Source organism: Leptonychotes weddellii, chromosome 1 (genome assembly GCF_054177405.1).
Source record: "Leptonychotes weddellii isolate Sample4059 chromosome 1, ASM5417740v2, whole genome shotgun sequence".
In the NCBI taxonomy this organism is placed as follows: domain Eukaryota; kingdom Metazoa; phylum Chordata; class Mammalia; order Carnivora; family Phocidae; genus Leptonychotes; species Leptonychotes weddellii.
Window position 1 is genome coordinate 118159651 of NC_138369.1, and position 18570 is coordinate 118178220.

The 18570-nt window shown below is 39.8% G+C and overlaps 1 protein-coding gene across 10 annotated transcripts in view; it reads left to right on the plus strand.

Moving 5' to 3' along the window:
* Window positions 1-348: 348 nt before the first annotated feature.
* The window catches only part of KLHL24 (kelch like family member 24), a 45658-nt gene continuing 27436 nt past the window's right edge, over window positions 349-18570 (plus strand). For 3 of the 10 annotated variants that reach the window (XM_081830368.1, XM_081830420.1, XM_081830415.1), the window contains exons 1-4: window positions 349-477; window positions 5289-5419; window positions 7161-7223; window positions 14525-15501. In XM_081830368.1, coding sequence (XP_081686494.1) covers window positions 14582-15501 — 920 coding nt within the window. In that variant the 5' untranslated portion in view covers window positions 349-477; window positions 5289-5419; window positions 7161-7223; window positions 14525-14581. The other 7 variants (XM_081830392.1, XM_081830379.1, XM_081830375.1 and 4 more) reach the window with 7 other exon arrangements.

Consider the following 18570-nt stretch of genomic DNA (forward strand, 5'->3'; position numbering starts at 1 on the left):
CGTCCTCGGCCCACTCTCTAAGGTTCTGATAATTCTTGGTAATGTGCTTTTGCCTTGGGACGTGGCAATAAACATACGACTCAGGTTTCTCACTAAGGCTCCCAACATGGGTGGATTTCCTTAACCCGTCTCTAACTAAAAGTGTTTCCGAATCAGCAACCCCTGGACTGGGTCTCTTCACACTCCGCACCGACACCCACCCTATACCGGGAAACCCAAGTGGCCCCGGCGGGCGCCCCCAGAGTGGCAACTACATATCCCAGGGTGCCCCAGGGCGGGGGGCGCTCACTCGGATTGGCCAGGGGTCAGTGACGCTCAGTGTTTTGGCCCGGACGGTCACATGTTTCCTTTGTTGTGAGCTGCCGCAAACACTGGTGGCTGGAGGGAGACGCCGGCGCTGCAGAGAGCGCTACGCTGCCGGCCGCTAAGGGAAGGCCGGGGCTGCCGCTGCTGGCCGTTTCCAGCCTTCGCCGAGAGGTACCCGGGGATGACAGCTCTGGAACTAGCCGAGAGGCGAGGAACCGGCTAGAAGCGGGGGCGGAGGGGCGACTGAGGTCGCGACCATGGGGGTGTCTGCAGGAGGGAAGCCAGCGTCGGCCGACTCGGAGCCAGATGTGGGGTCTAAGGAGAGATTGCGGCTGGGACTTGCACGGTCTCTGTCTGGGGCGCGGAGTCTCCAGGGCACCCTGCGGCGGGGGGGGGGGTTGTCTTCAATGTCCGCACGGTAACGGCAGTCCTGAAGGGAGGGCACCCCCTCCTCCTGGCACTACCGCCCCGGAACCGCGGCGTTGCTGGCGCGGCCCGCCGGGGGCGGGTTGGGAGGAGCATGGCCGCCGGGGTTGGGGGTAGCAGGTGCGGGTCACCCCGCTGCCCCAGGGGCAGGGGCAGCTGGTGGACGGGGCTGGGCAGGCGGGCCCCGCATGTTGCCGGTGGGCTTTGAACCGGGCGCTGCTCTTTTTTTAATCGAAGGAAGCACTGAGAATGCGAAGCTCTCAAGTCGTGTCGTTTGGTGGGGGCAACCGTTGGTCCTGTTGGGGAGGACTGACGGGGTCAAGGTGGGTCTTAGGGCTTCGGGCCAGAGAAGCCCCATTAAAGCGGTTGCGAAATGTGCTAGGCACCGTCACCTGACCGTTACCCCCGCCCCCACCCCCGAGAGCCTTTGTTTACCACGGATGGCGGCTGAGCCAGCGCCGGGAACCCGGCCCTAGAGCGACCGTCCCCGGGGAGTCGGGGCGGGCGGGGGCGCAGGATTTCAGCTGGCCGAGTCTCCGCCTAGCCTCCCCACCTTCCTACCAGTCCAGGACGAGGTTTCTTAATTTAGTTCCTAATGTCCCCGCCCCCAAGTTCTGGAAGCTCGGGGCGCAGACTGTTACCACAGCTGGGATTGGGCGCGTGCGGCGGACTGCGGGCGGGACGACTGGGCAAGTTCCGAGTGTTTATTGGCGGGTGTCTAGTCGCTATGCCCAAGCAGTTCTCCCCCGCCCCCTTGAAGGTGATCTGGAGGACGCGCGGGAGCGCGCGCTCTCCCCTCTGGCGCCCCTGCGGCCCAACTGGAACTAGCGGCGCGCGTTTCCGCGCGGAAGGACTGGAGCTTGAGGCCGAGCCACCCCGCTGTCCCTCGGTGACCGCTGCAGCTTCTGCCCAAGCCTTAGGCAGTTCTGGGACAGCAGCGGACGGCCCTCCTTTCGGAGACCGGAAAATTAACCCCCTTTAACTAGTGTTTTATTACCGAGATGGTGGAAATCCTCTTACGAAATTGTCCTTGCTGGTTCTGTAAACAAGATTTAAGTAGCAAAATAAGGACCTTAGGATGCCTCACTCACCCCTGAGGCAGTGACTATTCACAGTTCATTTTAGTGATTAATCACTTGGTTTCAAGTAGCTTTTTCTCAACCAGTTTTTTAAGAATTACGCCTTAGTATTTGCAGCTATAGCCTTTTAGGTCCACCAGCTGAGTTTGATTTTTATTAGGAATGTAAAATAGATTTAAAATCTGCCTCGTGTCGACCAAGATTAAAATTAGAATTCTACTTTTTAAAAAAAGTAGCTTAAGGGTATTTTCCTAAAAGTTAAGAGTCTTCTATACCCCGGTTTAGATGAATAGTTTTCCTTGTTTAGAGGACGGTGGCACATTCTTATATATTAATCCCCGTGGTAATTCAAAATTTGAGTGAATTTCAGATTGTTGTTTTAAAATTGTAAATTAAGAGGACATTAGTAAAATCTCCAAGAAAATCATTGTAGCGGTAATGTGTTGAAGATAGAATTTGCCTAATTTCATGAGTTAATAGCGTACTTGGGCTTTATCAGATTTTCTTTTCCTGTAAATTTGTAGGAATTGACCCAAGACCCAATGCATATTTGTAGAAGGTAGATGGAGTTCCCTGCGTGAAGCACGAACTGAATATGAACAGTTCTTATTTGTTATGCATTCTTAATATATTTTTGATATTTGAGTGGAGATCACTACACCATAAGGGCAGCTTCTGTGATCCCAAACTGTCTCATCACTTGTGCATTGAGGGCATTTAACATATTTAAATAAGTGCAAACTGCAAACCTCTAACCTTTTTTTAAAATCAACAGTCAAAAGCCTGCTTATCTAGACAAAGCCTGCAACTTAGTCTAAGAACAGGAAAAAGAAGTATTTTGAGTTAAGGTTATAAGTTTTAATTTAAACTTCCCTAGCTTTTGTTCAAGTTGCTAAAACCTTAATGCTGTTTAAAAAAAACAAACTTTAACTTCCTTGTTTTTCTGCCATTTCATTAAAACCCAAAAGTCAAGCCTGTGAAAAGTAAATACTATTACATAAATGACAGCAGTTATTTTTGTAAATTTGAGATCCTTTTTCAATAAATATTTAGGTATGGACTGTATGCTGAAAAATGTAAATAAAATAGCCTTATAAGTATATCCATCTAACTATATGAAAAGTACATTTTGTATAATTCTAACTGTGTGACTAGAACAAAATGTGGCCATGTGACAACTGTTGACGTTTTAAAACCTTTATTCTTTCTACTACTAAAAACACAATAGCTAAACTTTTAATTGATGAATTTGTCACTCTGTCTAAATTCATCATCCAAGGGCTTATAATTTTTCAGCATTTGGCACATCTTAAAGTCTACTAATTGATGTTTAAAAGTGATTAGGCCAGGGCGCCTGGGTGGCTCAGTCGTTAAGCATCTGCCTTCGGCTCAGGTCATGATCCAGGAGTCCCTGCATCTGGCTCCCTGCTCGGCGGGGAGGCCCACTTTTCCCTCTCCCACTCCCCCTGCTTGTGTTCCCTCTCTTGCTGTGTCTCTCTCTGTCAAATAAATAAATAAAATCTTCAAAAAAAAAGTGATTAGGCCTGGGGCGCCTGGGTGGCTCAGTTGGTTAAGTGTCTGACTCTTGATTTCAGCTCAGGTCTCTATCTTGGGGTTGTAAGTTCAAGCCCCACATTAGACTCCATGCTGGGCTTGGAGCCTACTTAAAAAAAAAAAAAGTGGTTAGGCTTTACTCTTTACTCAATAGTTTCTAAAAGTTATCTCTGTAAATAATTTGTGTCACCGCTAGGTAAATAAAAATCACTGACAAAGATATTTTTATACATGGAGAAGTCCTCTGAAATACTAGATCTCAAACTTGTTGGAGTGGCAGAACAGAGGGTAGTGTCCTTGCAGATTTAATTTGATTTTAATAAAGAACATGCATTAAATACTTAAAAGAAACATGTTAGCAGGGTAAAACCAAATGACGTTAAGTTGACATGTTAAGTCTAGTGAAAAGCGTGAGTAAGCTCAATAGGCAGCTTGATTGCAGGTGTGATGCTTGATAACATTTTTTTTCCTTTGTGGGTTGGGGAATATTAGTAACCAAAAGTTTTAACGCAAGCGAGAGAAACAATGAATGGAGATACTTGATTTTTTTGTTCTGTGATTTAAGATTGTTTAGTTATAGAACCATATTGTTAAGTCTGACACATTGTTTAGGCACGGCTAAATTTTTCATCATTAGACACTTTTTTTCTCTCATTAATCACAGTCAGGGGGCGCCTGGGTGGCTCAGTCGTTAAGCGTCTGCCTTCGGCTCAGGTCATGATCCCAGGGTCCTGGGATCGAGCCCCGCATCGAGCTCCCTGCTCCACCCGAAGCCTGCTTCTGCCTCTCCCACTCCCCCTGCTTGGGTTCCCTCTCTCGCTGTGTCTTTCTCTGTCAAATAAATTAAAAAAAAAAAAAAAAAAATCTTTAAAAAAAAATCACAGTCAGAATGTATTGACCATTTGAATTCTAGTCAACAAGGGATAATCACTAGTTGCTGTAATCCTAGGCAAAGAAATTTAAGTGTCAGTTGGTTTCTGTTGTCTGATGGTGGGTAAATATGTTCTTGGTGGTTCCATTAAGAAAATTAAAATGTTGAAAATAACATCTTGTTTATTTACTATTTCTTAAATTATTTTTCATTTAGCTATGTAAAAGAAACTCTTCTTCTTCCCCTCAAAAGAAAAGAACAGAACATCTTGAAGACTGGACTTTAAATACTGCATTTGTAAAACTTGGTTCAGGAACCACTCACTGCTCCCAGAGTAAAACTTTAAATTGAAATTTTAAGAGTGTAAATTTATAGTTTTTTAAAAGTCATTAAATAGAATGTTTCTAATAAATAAATTAGCTTTTGAGAAAATAAGGTGAAAATATTTGAAATGTATAAAAACTGCATGGTTTTATGTAGTACCATGTTAAGTATAATTTTCTAGTCATTTTTAAATAATGGACTTACTATGTTGTACTTTTCTGGCTTTCCTTCTTTTGCTTTACTTTATATCTGTATAGCTTTATATATCTTTAAAGATAAACCTCTTCTTGGGGCACCTGGGTGGCTCAGTCGTTGAGCGTCTGCCTTCGGCGCAGGTCATGATCCCGGCGTCCTGGGATCAACCCCCGCATCGGGCTCCCTGCTCAGCGGGAAGCCTGCTTCTCCCCCTCCCACTCCCCCTGCTTGTGTTCCCTCTCTCGTTGTCTCTCTCTGTCAAATAAATAAATAAAATCTTAAAAAAAAAAAAGATAAACCTCTTCTTGGTTAGTCTTCTGGTTGTCTCTGCTATGTTTTCTGCACTCAAAGTTAAATTTGAGAAAATGGAGTGGTGTAGAGCATAGTATTTGACAGTTCACTATCACTAGTTGTAGGAATCACAATAGTGAACATGTTGGTTTCCTTTGCTATTTGGTATTTATTAGTCTTTAAAGCTCCTCCTTAATCCACACTATCTTTAAGACTGATGGTAATTTCTTTATTTTGTATAGGATTCCTGCATTCTAAAGGAAAATTAAGCTTGGTTGCAGTACAGCTACATTCTAGATCAATTCTGATATTATAACTCCTTTGGACTTTGTACACTGACCTCCTCTGTCCCTTGCCCTTACCTATTAGGTTGGTAAGTATTACCTTAAAACTCCGCTCAAAATGCCCTAGTAAATTGCCTTGCCCTTCTTCTCCTCAAGGTAATAGTTCTGGACCAGATCAGTCATGAGAAAATTTATTCCAATCTGTGTTTTCTACTAGCAGAACACTAAAAATTTTAATCTATTTTAGTATCAGTTCTGGAGTTTTTTGTTTTTTTTTTAAGTTTATCTATTTATTTATTTAAGTAAACTCTATACCCAGTGTGGGGCTTGAACTCACAACCCAGAGATTGAGTTACATGTTCTACTGACTGAGCCAACCAGGCACCCCAACCCTGTAGAGTCTTGAATTGGATCTGAATCCAGTATTTGTGACCCCAGCGCCAGACGGAAAAATAAACATTTCTTTAGTTGACCTGGATACCTACATTGGCTCAGGATTTTATTGTCCACTGGGAAAAAACACTTACTTAGCTAGGATTAACAATCTCCTAATTTGACTAAGTTGAAATATTCTTTTTTTTTTTTTTTTAAGATTTTATTTATTTATTTGAGAGAGAGAATGAGAGAGAGAGAGCAGGAGAGGGGGGAGGGTCAGAGGGAGAAGCAGACTCCCTGCCGAGCAGGGAGCCCCATGCTGGACTCGATCCTGGGACTCCAGGATCATGACCTGAGCCGAAGGCAGTCGCTTAACCAACTGAGCCACCCAGGCGCCCCTAAGTTGAAATATTCTTTACCAAGGGTACACACAAGTTAGACTTACTTCCGGGAGTAAGGAAACATTCAAAATAACTTTTATTTCACGATTGTAGCAAAATCAGGGCATACAGATACGTGTTTGTGTACATATATAGGGAAAAATCAGTAGTCCATATCTTGGTTTTCATGATCAACTTTTTTTATTTGCATTAATTTGTTAAGACATTATGAGTTCTGTTTGTAGATATTTGGGCCAGACACCAGAATTGCTTATGTTTAATTACCATTGCCATTCTGTGCACAGTTCAAGGTTCTGGTATTTTCTCTTAAGCATTCCTCTCCTTCCCATCCACCAAAAGAAAAAAAAAGAATTGTGCTGAATTAGTTGGTTTCCACAGGTACTAAGTTTATAAGGTTTAACAAAGCAGAAGAAATAATATATATTAATGCATTAAAATGCATATAAAATAATGCATTTGTATATTCTAAAATAATTATTTGAGATTCTATATGGATAATCTAGATAACTAAGGATTAAAAACTAAATTTTTTTTCTTGAATTACCAAGATATTTTCTGATTTTCTCAATTTGAATCCATACTTTTATAATACATAATGACTAAACTGTCAATTTTTGTAGTATTGCTAGACCAACTCAGAATTATTTAATGGCTGCAAACTCAGATGAGACCTCAATTACCAGACACTCTTCAAATATCCATTGCAGAATTATCACAGGATATATATTTTGTCATCTCAGTGCCACCAGTTAGCTTGCTGTTGACAATAATCTTTGTTTACTCATCTTTCAGGAAACTTTACTCCAAGATAATATTGTCAAGTAAGGAAGTTGACAAATAAGGAAACTAATTTGTATGTAAAAGAGCATAATATTAATTTGCTTTAAGGAGTTGTTATTCAGTAATGATTTCCTATGCAAAAGTAAACTTTTAAACTATGCAAAAGTCAGAAACTGAAGTCTAAAAACTTTTTTCAACATATTAGTAAATAATGCCAACTATGCATTAAGTGATTAGTATCTGATAATATATTACTGTTCTCCATTTATTTTAGGTGTGGAAATTAAAACAACACAAATATTTTGTCTGGGGATTTGATCAAGCAAATGCTAAAAAGGTATTATATTTATAGTATTTATAAAGTATCTAAGGGGTGCCTGGGTGGCACAGTTGGTTCAGTGTCTGACTTGTGGTTTTGGCTCAGGTCCTGATCTCAGGGTCATTGAGATAGAGCCCTGTGTCAGGCTCTGCGTTCAGTGCGGAGTCTGCTTGGGATTCTCTCTTCCTCTCCCTCTCCCTCTACCCCTCCCACTTGTGGGCTCTCTCGCTCGCTCTCTCTCAAATACATAAATCTTTAAAAAAAAAAAACCCGCAACTAAACATTGTTATTAGAGAATCTAAACCATTTTCCTTTCTTTAACCAGGGATTACTTAAGCCAATCAGAGTAATGGGGAACAATTCTGTCCTCAAGATCATAAAAGAAAACAATATCATAGTCATTTTTTTTTTAAGATTTTATTTATTTATTTGACAGAGAGATACACAGTGAGAGAGGGAACACAAGCAGGGGGTAGTGGGAGAGGGAAAAGTGGGCCTCCCGCCGAGCAGGGAGCCAGATGCAGGGACTCCTGGATCATGACCTGAGCCGAAGGCAGATGCAGGCTCCCCGCCGAGCAGGGACCCCGATGCTGGGCTCGATCCCAGGACGCCGGGATCATGACCTGAGCCAAAGGCAGACGCTTAACACCTGAACCATCCAGGCACCCCGTCATAGTCATTTCTGTTACCAAATAAAGTATCCGCTCTTTTCACTTCCTCCCTCCCTCCCTCAGTCCCTCTTCTACATTTTTCTCTAGCCTTAGAGATACTAAAATAAGTTATCTCTCCTCATTTTTCTGAGACATAGGCCAAAAACAATTTTAAATCTACCTAGCAATCAGGAACTAGGTCTACAACATGCATGAGTTCTGCAATTGGAAATAAACCCTAGAGTACCTTTAACCAGAAGAATCTTTGTGTTAAGAAAAATCTTCCTTTCAAGTGAGGGTATCACTTCAGGAATTAAGCTCCTGAAGAAATGAGGGAGGGAAAGAAAGATACTAGCTTTTCTAGACAAATCATGCAACTGGCAGTCAGTTGCTGACAAGACAGTCTGATCACCCTTGCATTTGCTATCTTTATCTAGATAAAACTTTGTCATTGTATTTCTTTGGAACAAACATTTTCCCCTCTTATTTTATCTAGAGATGCTTACTTAGTTGCTTACTTTTTCCTGAAGAGAATGATGATACTTTGATATTTGCTAAATTTTTAGAAGAATTCTATCTGTAATTTATGTTTTGTTTGCTTGATTGTGTATGAATTCGTTTATTATAAATCTTGAACCTATATTAGATACTGTACTCTGAGATGTGGTTAAACTTTATATTTTTAACCATTACTAGTTAAAATACTTCGCTTGTGTAAAATGGGAAAACAAGCTAGTAAATTACATCTGGAAGCCCAAAAGATGCACTTTGAAATGTATCTCCTATTTCTAAGACCCTCCTGTGTGAATTATTTACCCTGTCATCAATAGGCAGAGTTTACATTTCGTGTTGTGGAGATTGGTTAATAAGCGAGTTCTCAGAACTTTCTAGGGAAAGTGAGGATGTACAAAAGCCAGGCCAAAGCTGCTTGGAAAGAAATAGCCCAGATCTATGAGATAGCCTATCTACATACAAAGCAGTAAACAAGTATCTTGTTGCTGTTGAATACTTTGTAATAGCAGGTGATTTTATAGCTGTTCTAATCCAGGATTTTCAGTTTTACACTGGGCGAAAGCAGTGGAAGACTTGCTAGTCAATAGTCAAGGAACTAGCTACGAGAGTAAGAGGCAGAAAATAACGTAAGACAAACCCTTAACTCCTATAAAGGTTTTATCAGCCTTATATTAATACATAACTTGCTCAATCTGCTATCTCCAAATTTATCAGATAGAGATATCAGATAACAAATACCAGACACAGTAAAATTATTGGATACAGAAAGCAGAGTACCTTTTCATTTGTTTTCTTTCTTGTCCCTTTTAGCCAAAAGGGAAATTCCTAGTTTTTGCAATATGTTATTTTATTTTGCATTTTGTTTGTATTCTGTTGCATTGTTTTGCATTCATTTAAACACTGAGAAGGGGCAGCTGGATGGCTTAGTCAGTTGGACATCTGACTCTTGATTTTGGCTCAGATTGTGATCTCGGGGTTGTGGGATTGCGCCCCGCGTCTGGCTCTGTGCTCAGCGCAGTCTACTTGGGATTCTCTCTCTTCCTTGCCTTCTACCCCTCCCCTGGCTTATGAGCCCCCCCGCAAAATAAGTGAATAAATAAAAAATCTTTAAACACTGAGAGAACAAAAATGTAGAACAGAAAAGGCATAAAGTTGGAGATTGTTTTCAGTAACACCAGTAATCACACCACTAGTCAAAAACAATAATTTGTGAAGTTTTTGAATCTGAAATGCAGTAAGAAATTAAGTAAGCTGATTTGAAGATAAATTCTTGTTTTGAAAGCTGACTTGTGACTGATTCAACCATAATTTGAATTTAGCTTGGTAAAGCATTAAAGTAAGTTATATTCCATATCATATTTGTTTATGTTTATCATAATTGAATGGTTATCACTTGTGATATTACATGCTTTGAACATTTTTCAGTTTCAACAACAAAAAATTGGCATTCAGGCACAGTAGTGATCTCTCATCTATGGGAGATAGGTTTCTGTGTATTGAACCATTACTGAGATAACTTCAGATTAAAAGTGTATTTGAGATATGTGCTACTGCACATGTATGGGAGCTTGCAATTTAAAAGTGATGATATGTACTATAAGTGAATTTTTAAATTTTAACACATGTATATGTGCATGTATTTGTGGATGGCACACACGTGTGGGAGCCATAACCCAAGAAGTTGAATGACCTGTAGTAAGGCAAACATGAACTCGCTAGTCAGGAAAATCTCAAAAGAGATGGGAAGAAACATCTTCCTTTTTTTTAGTTTGTGATGATACATTTTAAAACTAATAGTGAAATATTTTAAACCCATGCAATTTTATTCATTTAGGTATTAAAATTAACAAAAGAAGATTTTTATTCTCAGGCAGATCTGTTACCTAAAACCTCCCAAACATAATTAGATTACAGTTCAAAATCTGGCATTCTTGGACCATAACATATGTGTAGACAAATATTCCCTCAAATTTAAGAAAAGCTAATTTTACTGACTAAATATCCAATAATTGACATTGCTCCAAAAACCAGTTATTCATAAGCATTCTCTTAGGTTTATTTTTACTTGTGTGTTTATTTAAATAGGCCTTCTACATGAGTTTCCACTGTTATCTAACAGTTTCATTATATTATAAACTTTGTTACACATTTAAAAAATAAATGACATACGTATTTGAATACTTAAAATTTTCTGTTTGTTTTCTTAAACTTAAAAGTGAGGGTAAAGTTTATCCCTGTCAGTCTTTCACTTACCTTGTAAATAGTTCCTGCCTATTTAGAAAAATCTGTCTTGGGGAGCCTGGGTGGCTCAGTCGTTAAGTGTCTGCCTTCGGCTCAGGTCATGATCCCAGAGTGCTGGGATCGAGCCCCGCATTGGGCTCCCTGCTTGGCGGGAAGCCTGTGTTCCTCTCCCACCCCCCTGCTTGTGTTCCCTCTCTCACTGTCTCTCTCTCTGTCAAATAAATAAATAAAATCTTGAAAAAAAAAAAAGAAAAATCTGTCTTAATCCTGTATATAAAGTCCTAAGGCTGTAAACAATTTTCTTGTTAATTGTAATAACAACTTCATAAGGTTGTTGGGAGGTTTAAATTAAATCTGTATGAAGAATTTAGAAAGTTGGGGCACCTGAGTTGGGCATCGAACTCTTGGTTTCGGCTGGGGTAGTAATTTCATGGGTCGTTGAATCAAGCCTGGTGTTGGGCTCTGCACTGAGGGGGAAGTCTGCTTGAGGATTCTCTCCCTCTGCCCCTCCCGCCTCAAATAAATAAATAGATCTTTTTATTGTTTTAAAGATTTACTTAATTTATTTGAGAAAGAGAGAGCAGGGGAGGGGCAGAGGGAGAGGGAAAGAATCTCAAGCAGACTGCCTGCTGAGCGCAGAGCCCCTTGTGGGGCTGGATCTCATGACCCGGAGATCATGACCTGAGCCTAAATCAAGAGTCAACGGTTGCTTAACCAACTGAGCCATCCAGGCACCCCAATAAATAAATCTTTAAAAAAGAGAGAATTTAGAAAGTGCCAGGCACATGGCAAGCAGTTTTAAAAAAAGAAGATTAGTGTTGTTCTGTTTTGTTTTTTAATGTGTATAAGGAAATACAGCCCCCATGGTATCGTCAAACCAGTTAATACCCAATTAGTACACAGATTTGGCTCTTAATAGTTCCTACAGCCTTACTTGGTAGATTTCCAAGAACTTCCTCAGTTTTTGCCAGAATTCTTAGAGGGAACCTAAATGACCCTTCTTCGGTCATTTTAGGACTTTTTAAATTCAAGCAATCCACAAGAACACAGCAGGAATTTCCCTATTAGCGTACTGTCTCTGAATCCCCACCTGGTGATCCCAAATGAAAAAAGTATTTGTTTTACTTGCATCTTTATTCCATTTGACTAATAAAATTGCTTGAATTTTTTTCTGACTTTACCTGCAAAATTAAGAGATGAAGAGAGGAATGGAAGAGAAAGGATTTTGTACATGCAAACATTTAGGTGTCCTTCAAATGTGATTACAACCAGGTACTTTGCCCTAACAATTAGAATAGCCTGCTGTACATCTGCCTAGGGAAAATCCTAACACCTGGACTTCAGAAAGATTAAGTGCTAATTTATATGAAGAGGTAGAAAACATTTAATAGAAACTTAAGTGGGAACTGTGCTATCCATACCAGTGTGGCATCATATCGCACACACTACCTTACTGTTTATCTTTTTGTGAATCTGCTTTGTTGCAACTATATTAAAAAAAAAAACAACCTCAACAGCAACATCCAGTAATATCTTACATCTCTGAAAACCATAGGCCGAGCACAGTATCCTGACAATGGTAGGCACACAATAAATATTTGTTGATGATAGAAATGGAAGTGACAAAATTAAATACACTCAGTGAGGGAATTGATGAAAATTGGAAGTATCTAGTGAATATTGTAACTAGGGTATCTGGGTCATTAGAATGATGAGAAAAGAAGGCAAATATAAGAATAAATCAGGGGGCACCTGGGTGGCTCAGTTGGTTAAGCGTCTGCCTTTTACTCAGGTCATGATCCCAGGGTCCTGGGAATGAGCCCCTCATTGGGCTTCCTGCTCGTGGGGAGTCTGCTTGTCCCTCTCCCTCTGCCCCTCCCCCCGACTTGTGCGCACGCACTCTCTCTTTCTCAAATAAATAAAATCTTTTAAAAAAGGATAAATCAGAATATGAAAGAGAATGTAATAGAACGAGTTGCTTCTTGGTTTGGTTTTGGTTTTTTTTTTAAAGATTTTATTTATTTGACAGACAGAGGCACAGCGAGAGAGGGAACACAAGCAGGGGGAGTGGGAGAGGGAGAAGCAGGCTTCCTGCCGAGCAGGGAGCCTGATGTGGGACTCATCCAGGACGCCTGAGATCATGACCTGAGCCGAAGGCAGACGCTTAACAATTGAGCCACCCAGGTGCCCGGTTCTTGGTTTTGATAGTTCATATTTTCTAGCTTACTATGTCACATAAGGATTCTAAAAATGGGGTACAATTTAATGTGTGATGGGTATACAAAATACAGGGTTTTTTTAAAGGATTTATTTTTAGAGACAGAGTGCAAGTGTGGACACACGTAAGCAGGGGAGGGGCAGGAGGAGAGAATCTTTCAAGCAGACTCCCTGCTGAGCATGGAGCCTGCCCTGGCTCAATCTCAAGACCCATGAGATCATGATCTGAACTGAAACCAGGAGTCAGTGGCTTAACTGACAGGGCCATCCAGGAGCCCCACAAAACACAGTTCTAAATTAAGATTGTTAACTCTCAAGTCTCCATTTTATTTGTGGCTGGTGAATGTAGGACAGCATTTCATTTGGGGGTTATCTTTGATGTTCTTAAGCATTCTTTAGGCTTAGTTAGGCCTGGATGTCTGACTGTTGAAATATTTCAGGAAGAAGCTGGGACCTTTAGAAGGAATTGTGTATGAGATTATGAGAGAATGGGAATAGTTGAGAGTTATTCTCAGTGCTCTTAAGCCAGTTACAGATACATTTTGGATCACATATTAATTTATGTAGATGTGAAAAGAGAGTAGCTGTGGAAGAACCACCTTAAAAATCAAAACTTAAAGAGAATTGATAGCCATAGCCCAGTGCCTCAATCCATTAGTTTACCTATTCATATTCATTTCTGAGAGAAGTTTGGGGATGTTTCTTATTAGTGAAAGGGAGAAGGGCATAGATACATGTGTTTTAAAGATCTGAAAACAAAATACTACATATTTATAGTGGAAATTGGGTGAAATAGAGGAAAACAAAAGATAAATCACTTAACATTTTGGCGTATATGCCTCCTTTTTTCTATCCCTAAGATACACTGATACAAAGTTTTTTCTATTTTGAGCATATGTTTTACGATCCGCTTTTCACTTACTTTCTGACATACTTCCCTGTGTCATTAAATAGTCTACATAATTTTAAATGGCTGCATAGACTAAGATGCGGTATGGTTTAACTCATCTTCTATTGTAGGGCATTTAGATTGTTTTAAGTATTTTCTATTAATAGAGCATTGAACATCTCTGTAGATAAATCTTTCCACATATTCCAGATTATTTCCTTAGGATAGATTGCTAGAAATGGACTTGCTGGTCGAACAATACACATTTTTTTTAAGTAATCTCTATACCCAACATGGGGCTTGAATTTACAAATACAAGATCAAGAGTCGCATCCTGTACTGACTGAGCCAGCCAGGTGCCCCAATACACATATTTTTAAAGGCTGCTGGTAGATATAACTGAATTCCTCTCTCACAATATTATATTAAGGTAATAAACATTTATATTAGGAATCTGAATATAGTCAAATTCTTTGTCTTACAGCATTCAGACTTAACTCTACAGTCAGTAGATAAAACCCAGTTGTGTAAAAGGGGAGACAGAGGTTATTAGTAATTCAAAAAGTATATAATATCTTTGGGGGGGTGGGCTTAAGGAGTACTATGGCAGATTGTACCCATAATGCAAATTTTTATTTATCAATTCTTATTAAAATGAGATAGTACTCTATACTCCACATAAGATAAATATATATATAAGATATATATATATGAATTTGTTGTAATGTTTACATCAAAATGAGACTATGTAGTCTGAGTCCTGAATTTTTTATATATTGAAATGTTTACCTTTTTTTTTCTACTTTTAGCCACATAAAGAAGATCCTTAACATTTCTCAACAATTACATAGTCAACTGATGTAACAATGGTACTAATATTGGGACGAAGACTAAACAGAGAGGATCTTGGGGTGCGTGATTCCCCAGCAACTAAGCGTAAAGTTTTTGAAATGGACCCTAAATCTCTGACAGGCCATGAATTTTTTGACTTCTCCTCAGGATCATCCCATGCTGAAAACATACTCCAGATATTCAATGAATTCCGAGACAGCCGCTTATTCACAGACGTCATCATTTGTGTGGAAGGCAAAGAATTTCCTTGCCATAGAGCTGTTCTCTCAGCCTGTAGTAGCTACTTCAGAGCTATGTTTTGTAATGACCACAGAGAAAGCCGAGAAATGTTGGTTGAGATCAATGGTATTTTAGCTGAAGCTATGGAATGTTTTTTGCAGTATGTTTATACTGGAAAGGTAAAGATCACTACAGAGAATGTACAGTATCTCTTTGAAACATCAAGCCTCTTTCAGATTAGTGTTCTCCGTGATGCTTGTGCCAAGTTCTTAGAGGAACAACTTGATCCTTGTAACTGCTTAGGAATCCAGCGCTTTGCTGATACCCATTCTCTCAAAACACTCTTCACAAAATGCAAGAATTTTGCATTACAGACTTTTGAAGATGTGTCGCAGCATGAAGAATTTCTTGAGCTTGACAAAGATGAACTTATTGATTACATTTGTAGTGATGAACTTGTTATTGGTAAAGAGGAGATGGTTTTTGAAGCCGTCATGCGTTGGGTCTATCGTGCTGTTGATCTGAGAAGACCACTGTTACATGAGCTCCTGACACATGTGAGACTCCCTCTGTTGCATCCCAACTACTTTGTCCAAACAGTTGAGGTGGACCAATTGATCCAGAATTCTCCTGAGTGTTATCAGCTATTGCACGAAGCAAGACGGTACCACATACTTGGGAATGAAATGATGTCCCCAAGGACTAGGCCACGCAGGTGAGAAAACTGTTTATAAATGAACTACAACATAATTAACAAAAGTTTTTATTTTTAAAATATTTTTAAACCTCCTGAGTGAAATCTCAGTGTAGTCATTTATATATATTGTCTACATGTGGCTTTCCATAATTTAAGATTTGTTTTGGATTATGTAAATCATTAAAATGTCTCTCCCCCTCAAAAAAATTTTTTTTTAAAAGTCTTTGCCAGTGAACACTAGATTCAGCAGTATCATTCTTTGTTATTCTGAGCTATGAAAGGGTATTGCAAAGGGTCTTTGCAACTGTGAACATCTCAACATATTTCTGCTTATTTCTCTTAATCTCTAATCATTCCACTTTTCTTATTTTTATTTTTATTTTTTTTAAAGATTTTATTTATTTATTTGACAGAGAGAGACACAGTGAGAGAGGGAACACAAGTAGGGGGAGTGGGAGAGGGAGAAGCAGGCTTCCCGCGGAGCAGGGAGCCCGATGCGGGGCTCGATCCCAGGACACTGGGATCATGACCTGAGCCGAAGGCAGACGCTTAACCGACTGAGCCACCCAGGCGCCCCTAATCATTCCACTTTTCTTTCCAAAGAGTCTTTGGATATAAAGTAGACTAAAGATTTTGGTAGACTCTCGGGCGCCTGGTGGCTCACTTGGTTAGGCAACTGCCTTCGGCTCAGGTCACAATCCCAGGGTCCTGGGATCGAATCCCACATTGGGCTCCCCCTGCTCTGTAGGGAGCCTGCTTCTCCCTGTGCCTCTGCCTGCCACTCCCCCTGCTTGTGCTCTCTCTCTGTCAAATGAATAAATAAAATCTTAAAAAAAAAAAAACTTTGGTAGACTCTCTTGTACTGCCTCTACATATAAAAAACAATTGGTAGGGGTGCCCAGTTGGCTCAGTTGGTTAAGTGTCTGACTCTTGATTTCAGCTCAGGTCATGAACTCAAGCCCTGCATTGGGCTCTGCACTCAGTGGGAGTCTGCTTGAGATTCTCTGTCTCTCAGATAAATAAATAAATCTTTAAAAAAAAAAAATTGGCAAATTCACAGACTTCCTTTTTTCCTAGGAGACAACTTGAAATATAAAGGTGAAGTAAGTAACCTGATATATATTGAGTAGATTCTTTTTTTTTTTTTTTTAAGATTTTATTTATTTGACAGAGAGAGGCAGTGAGAGCAGGAACACAAGCAGGGGGAGTGGGAGAGGGAGAAGCAGGCTTCCCACCGAGCAGGGAGCCCAATGTGGGGCTCAATCCCAGGACCCTAGGATCATGACCTGAGCCGAAAGCAGATGCTTAACGACTGAGCCACCCAGGTGCCCCTATTGAGTGGATTCTTGATGTAAAATCCAGGTTTCAGATCTCTTCTCATTGTCACAGTAATTTAATGTCAATCTTAATTTTTTAATTTTTTTTCTGATTATAAAAATTATATCATCATTAGAGAGAATTTGGAAAACATATTTAGAGGTAGGAATTCAATTCAGTATTACACTTGTATCTTCTTATAGTGCATTATTTCAGTAAAACATACAGATTTTAATTTATAAGCTATAGGAAAATAATATCCATGTCTTAATAATTGAAGGAATAATATTAAATGTACTATACTGTGAATAGGCAAGAAATGGCTATTGTGAGAAATATAGTAAAGAATCTTGCAGGGCGCCTGGGTGGCTCAGTCAGTTAAGCATCTGCCTTCTGCTCAGGTCATGATCCCAGGGTCCTGGGATCGAGTCCCACATCAGGCTCCTTGCTCATCAGGGAGCCTGCTTCTCCCTCTGCCTGCTGCTTCCCCTGCTTGTGCTCTTTCTCTCGCTGTGTCTTTCTGATAAATAAATAAATAAAATCTTTAAAAAAAAATCTAATATTTTTCAAAACTAATTTTTTTAAATTGTGGTTAAAAAACGAATAGCATAAATTTATCATCTTAACCAATTTTAATAATTTTACCACTCAGTAGTGTTAAATATATTCGCATTGTTGTAAAACTGGTATTTACTTTTATTTTCTCGTATCATCTCCACTTTTCCTATAAATTTACTAGAGCGTAGCTCTCAAACCAAAATTTTAGCTTTGATTTTGATTATTATTGTTTTGGGATGTGATTAAAATTCAGCATATGATGAGACAGCATGTCTTTAAAATCTAGTTTGAACATAGCAAGATTTAATCTGTTTCCTCATATGTAAAGTGAGAATGATGATAAATAGTACCTATCTCACAGGTTCTGCCATTGAAACTATTAAATGCAATAATCCTTAAGGTACTCGTCATCGAAAGTGGTGTAGAGAAGTACTTAAAAATTATTAGCTATTATTATTTATATAGTGTAGTATAGGTTTGACCCACTTAAGAAAACTCCCAGGGGTGCCTGCTTGGCGTGGTTGGCTAAGAGTTCGATCCTTGGTTTCAGCTCAGGTCCTATATCAAGGTCTTGAGATCAAGCCCCGAGTGGGGCTCCTCTCTTAGCTCAGGGTTTGCTTAAGACTCTCTCTCCCTCTGCACCCCCTATTTGTGCACTCACATGTGCGTGCATGTGTGCACTCTCAAATAAATAAATCTTTAAAGAAGACTCCCAGTACTTGACAGTCTGAACTTTTTATAAATTGGATACAATATTGGGTAATTATTATTATAAAAAATTAATACTTCTTTGTATTTAGGGTTAGAGTACATTTTTTTCTTCAAAGTCAACTGAATTTAGTGAAAAGTAACAATTGCTTTGTGAGAAAGAAGTATATTTGACCCTTTCAGTTTTTTAAGAAGGAACAAAAAACATAGAATTTTATTATATAAATATACTAATTTTTTAAGTCGTTGTTTTTTTTAAGTACTATTAAGAAACATGGGCTGAGCTTAAAAATGTGAAAGACCAGGGGGCGCCTGTGTGGCTCAGTTGGTTAAGCGACTGCCTTCGGCTCAGGTCATGATCCCGGAGTCCCGGGATCGAGTCCCGCGTCGGGCTCCCTGCTCAGCCGGGAGTCTGCTTCTCCCTTTGACCCTCCTCCCTCTCATGCTCTCTGTCTCTCATTCTCTCTCTCGCAAATAAATAAAATCTTAAAAAAAAAAAAAAAA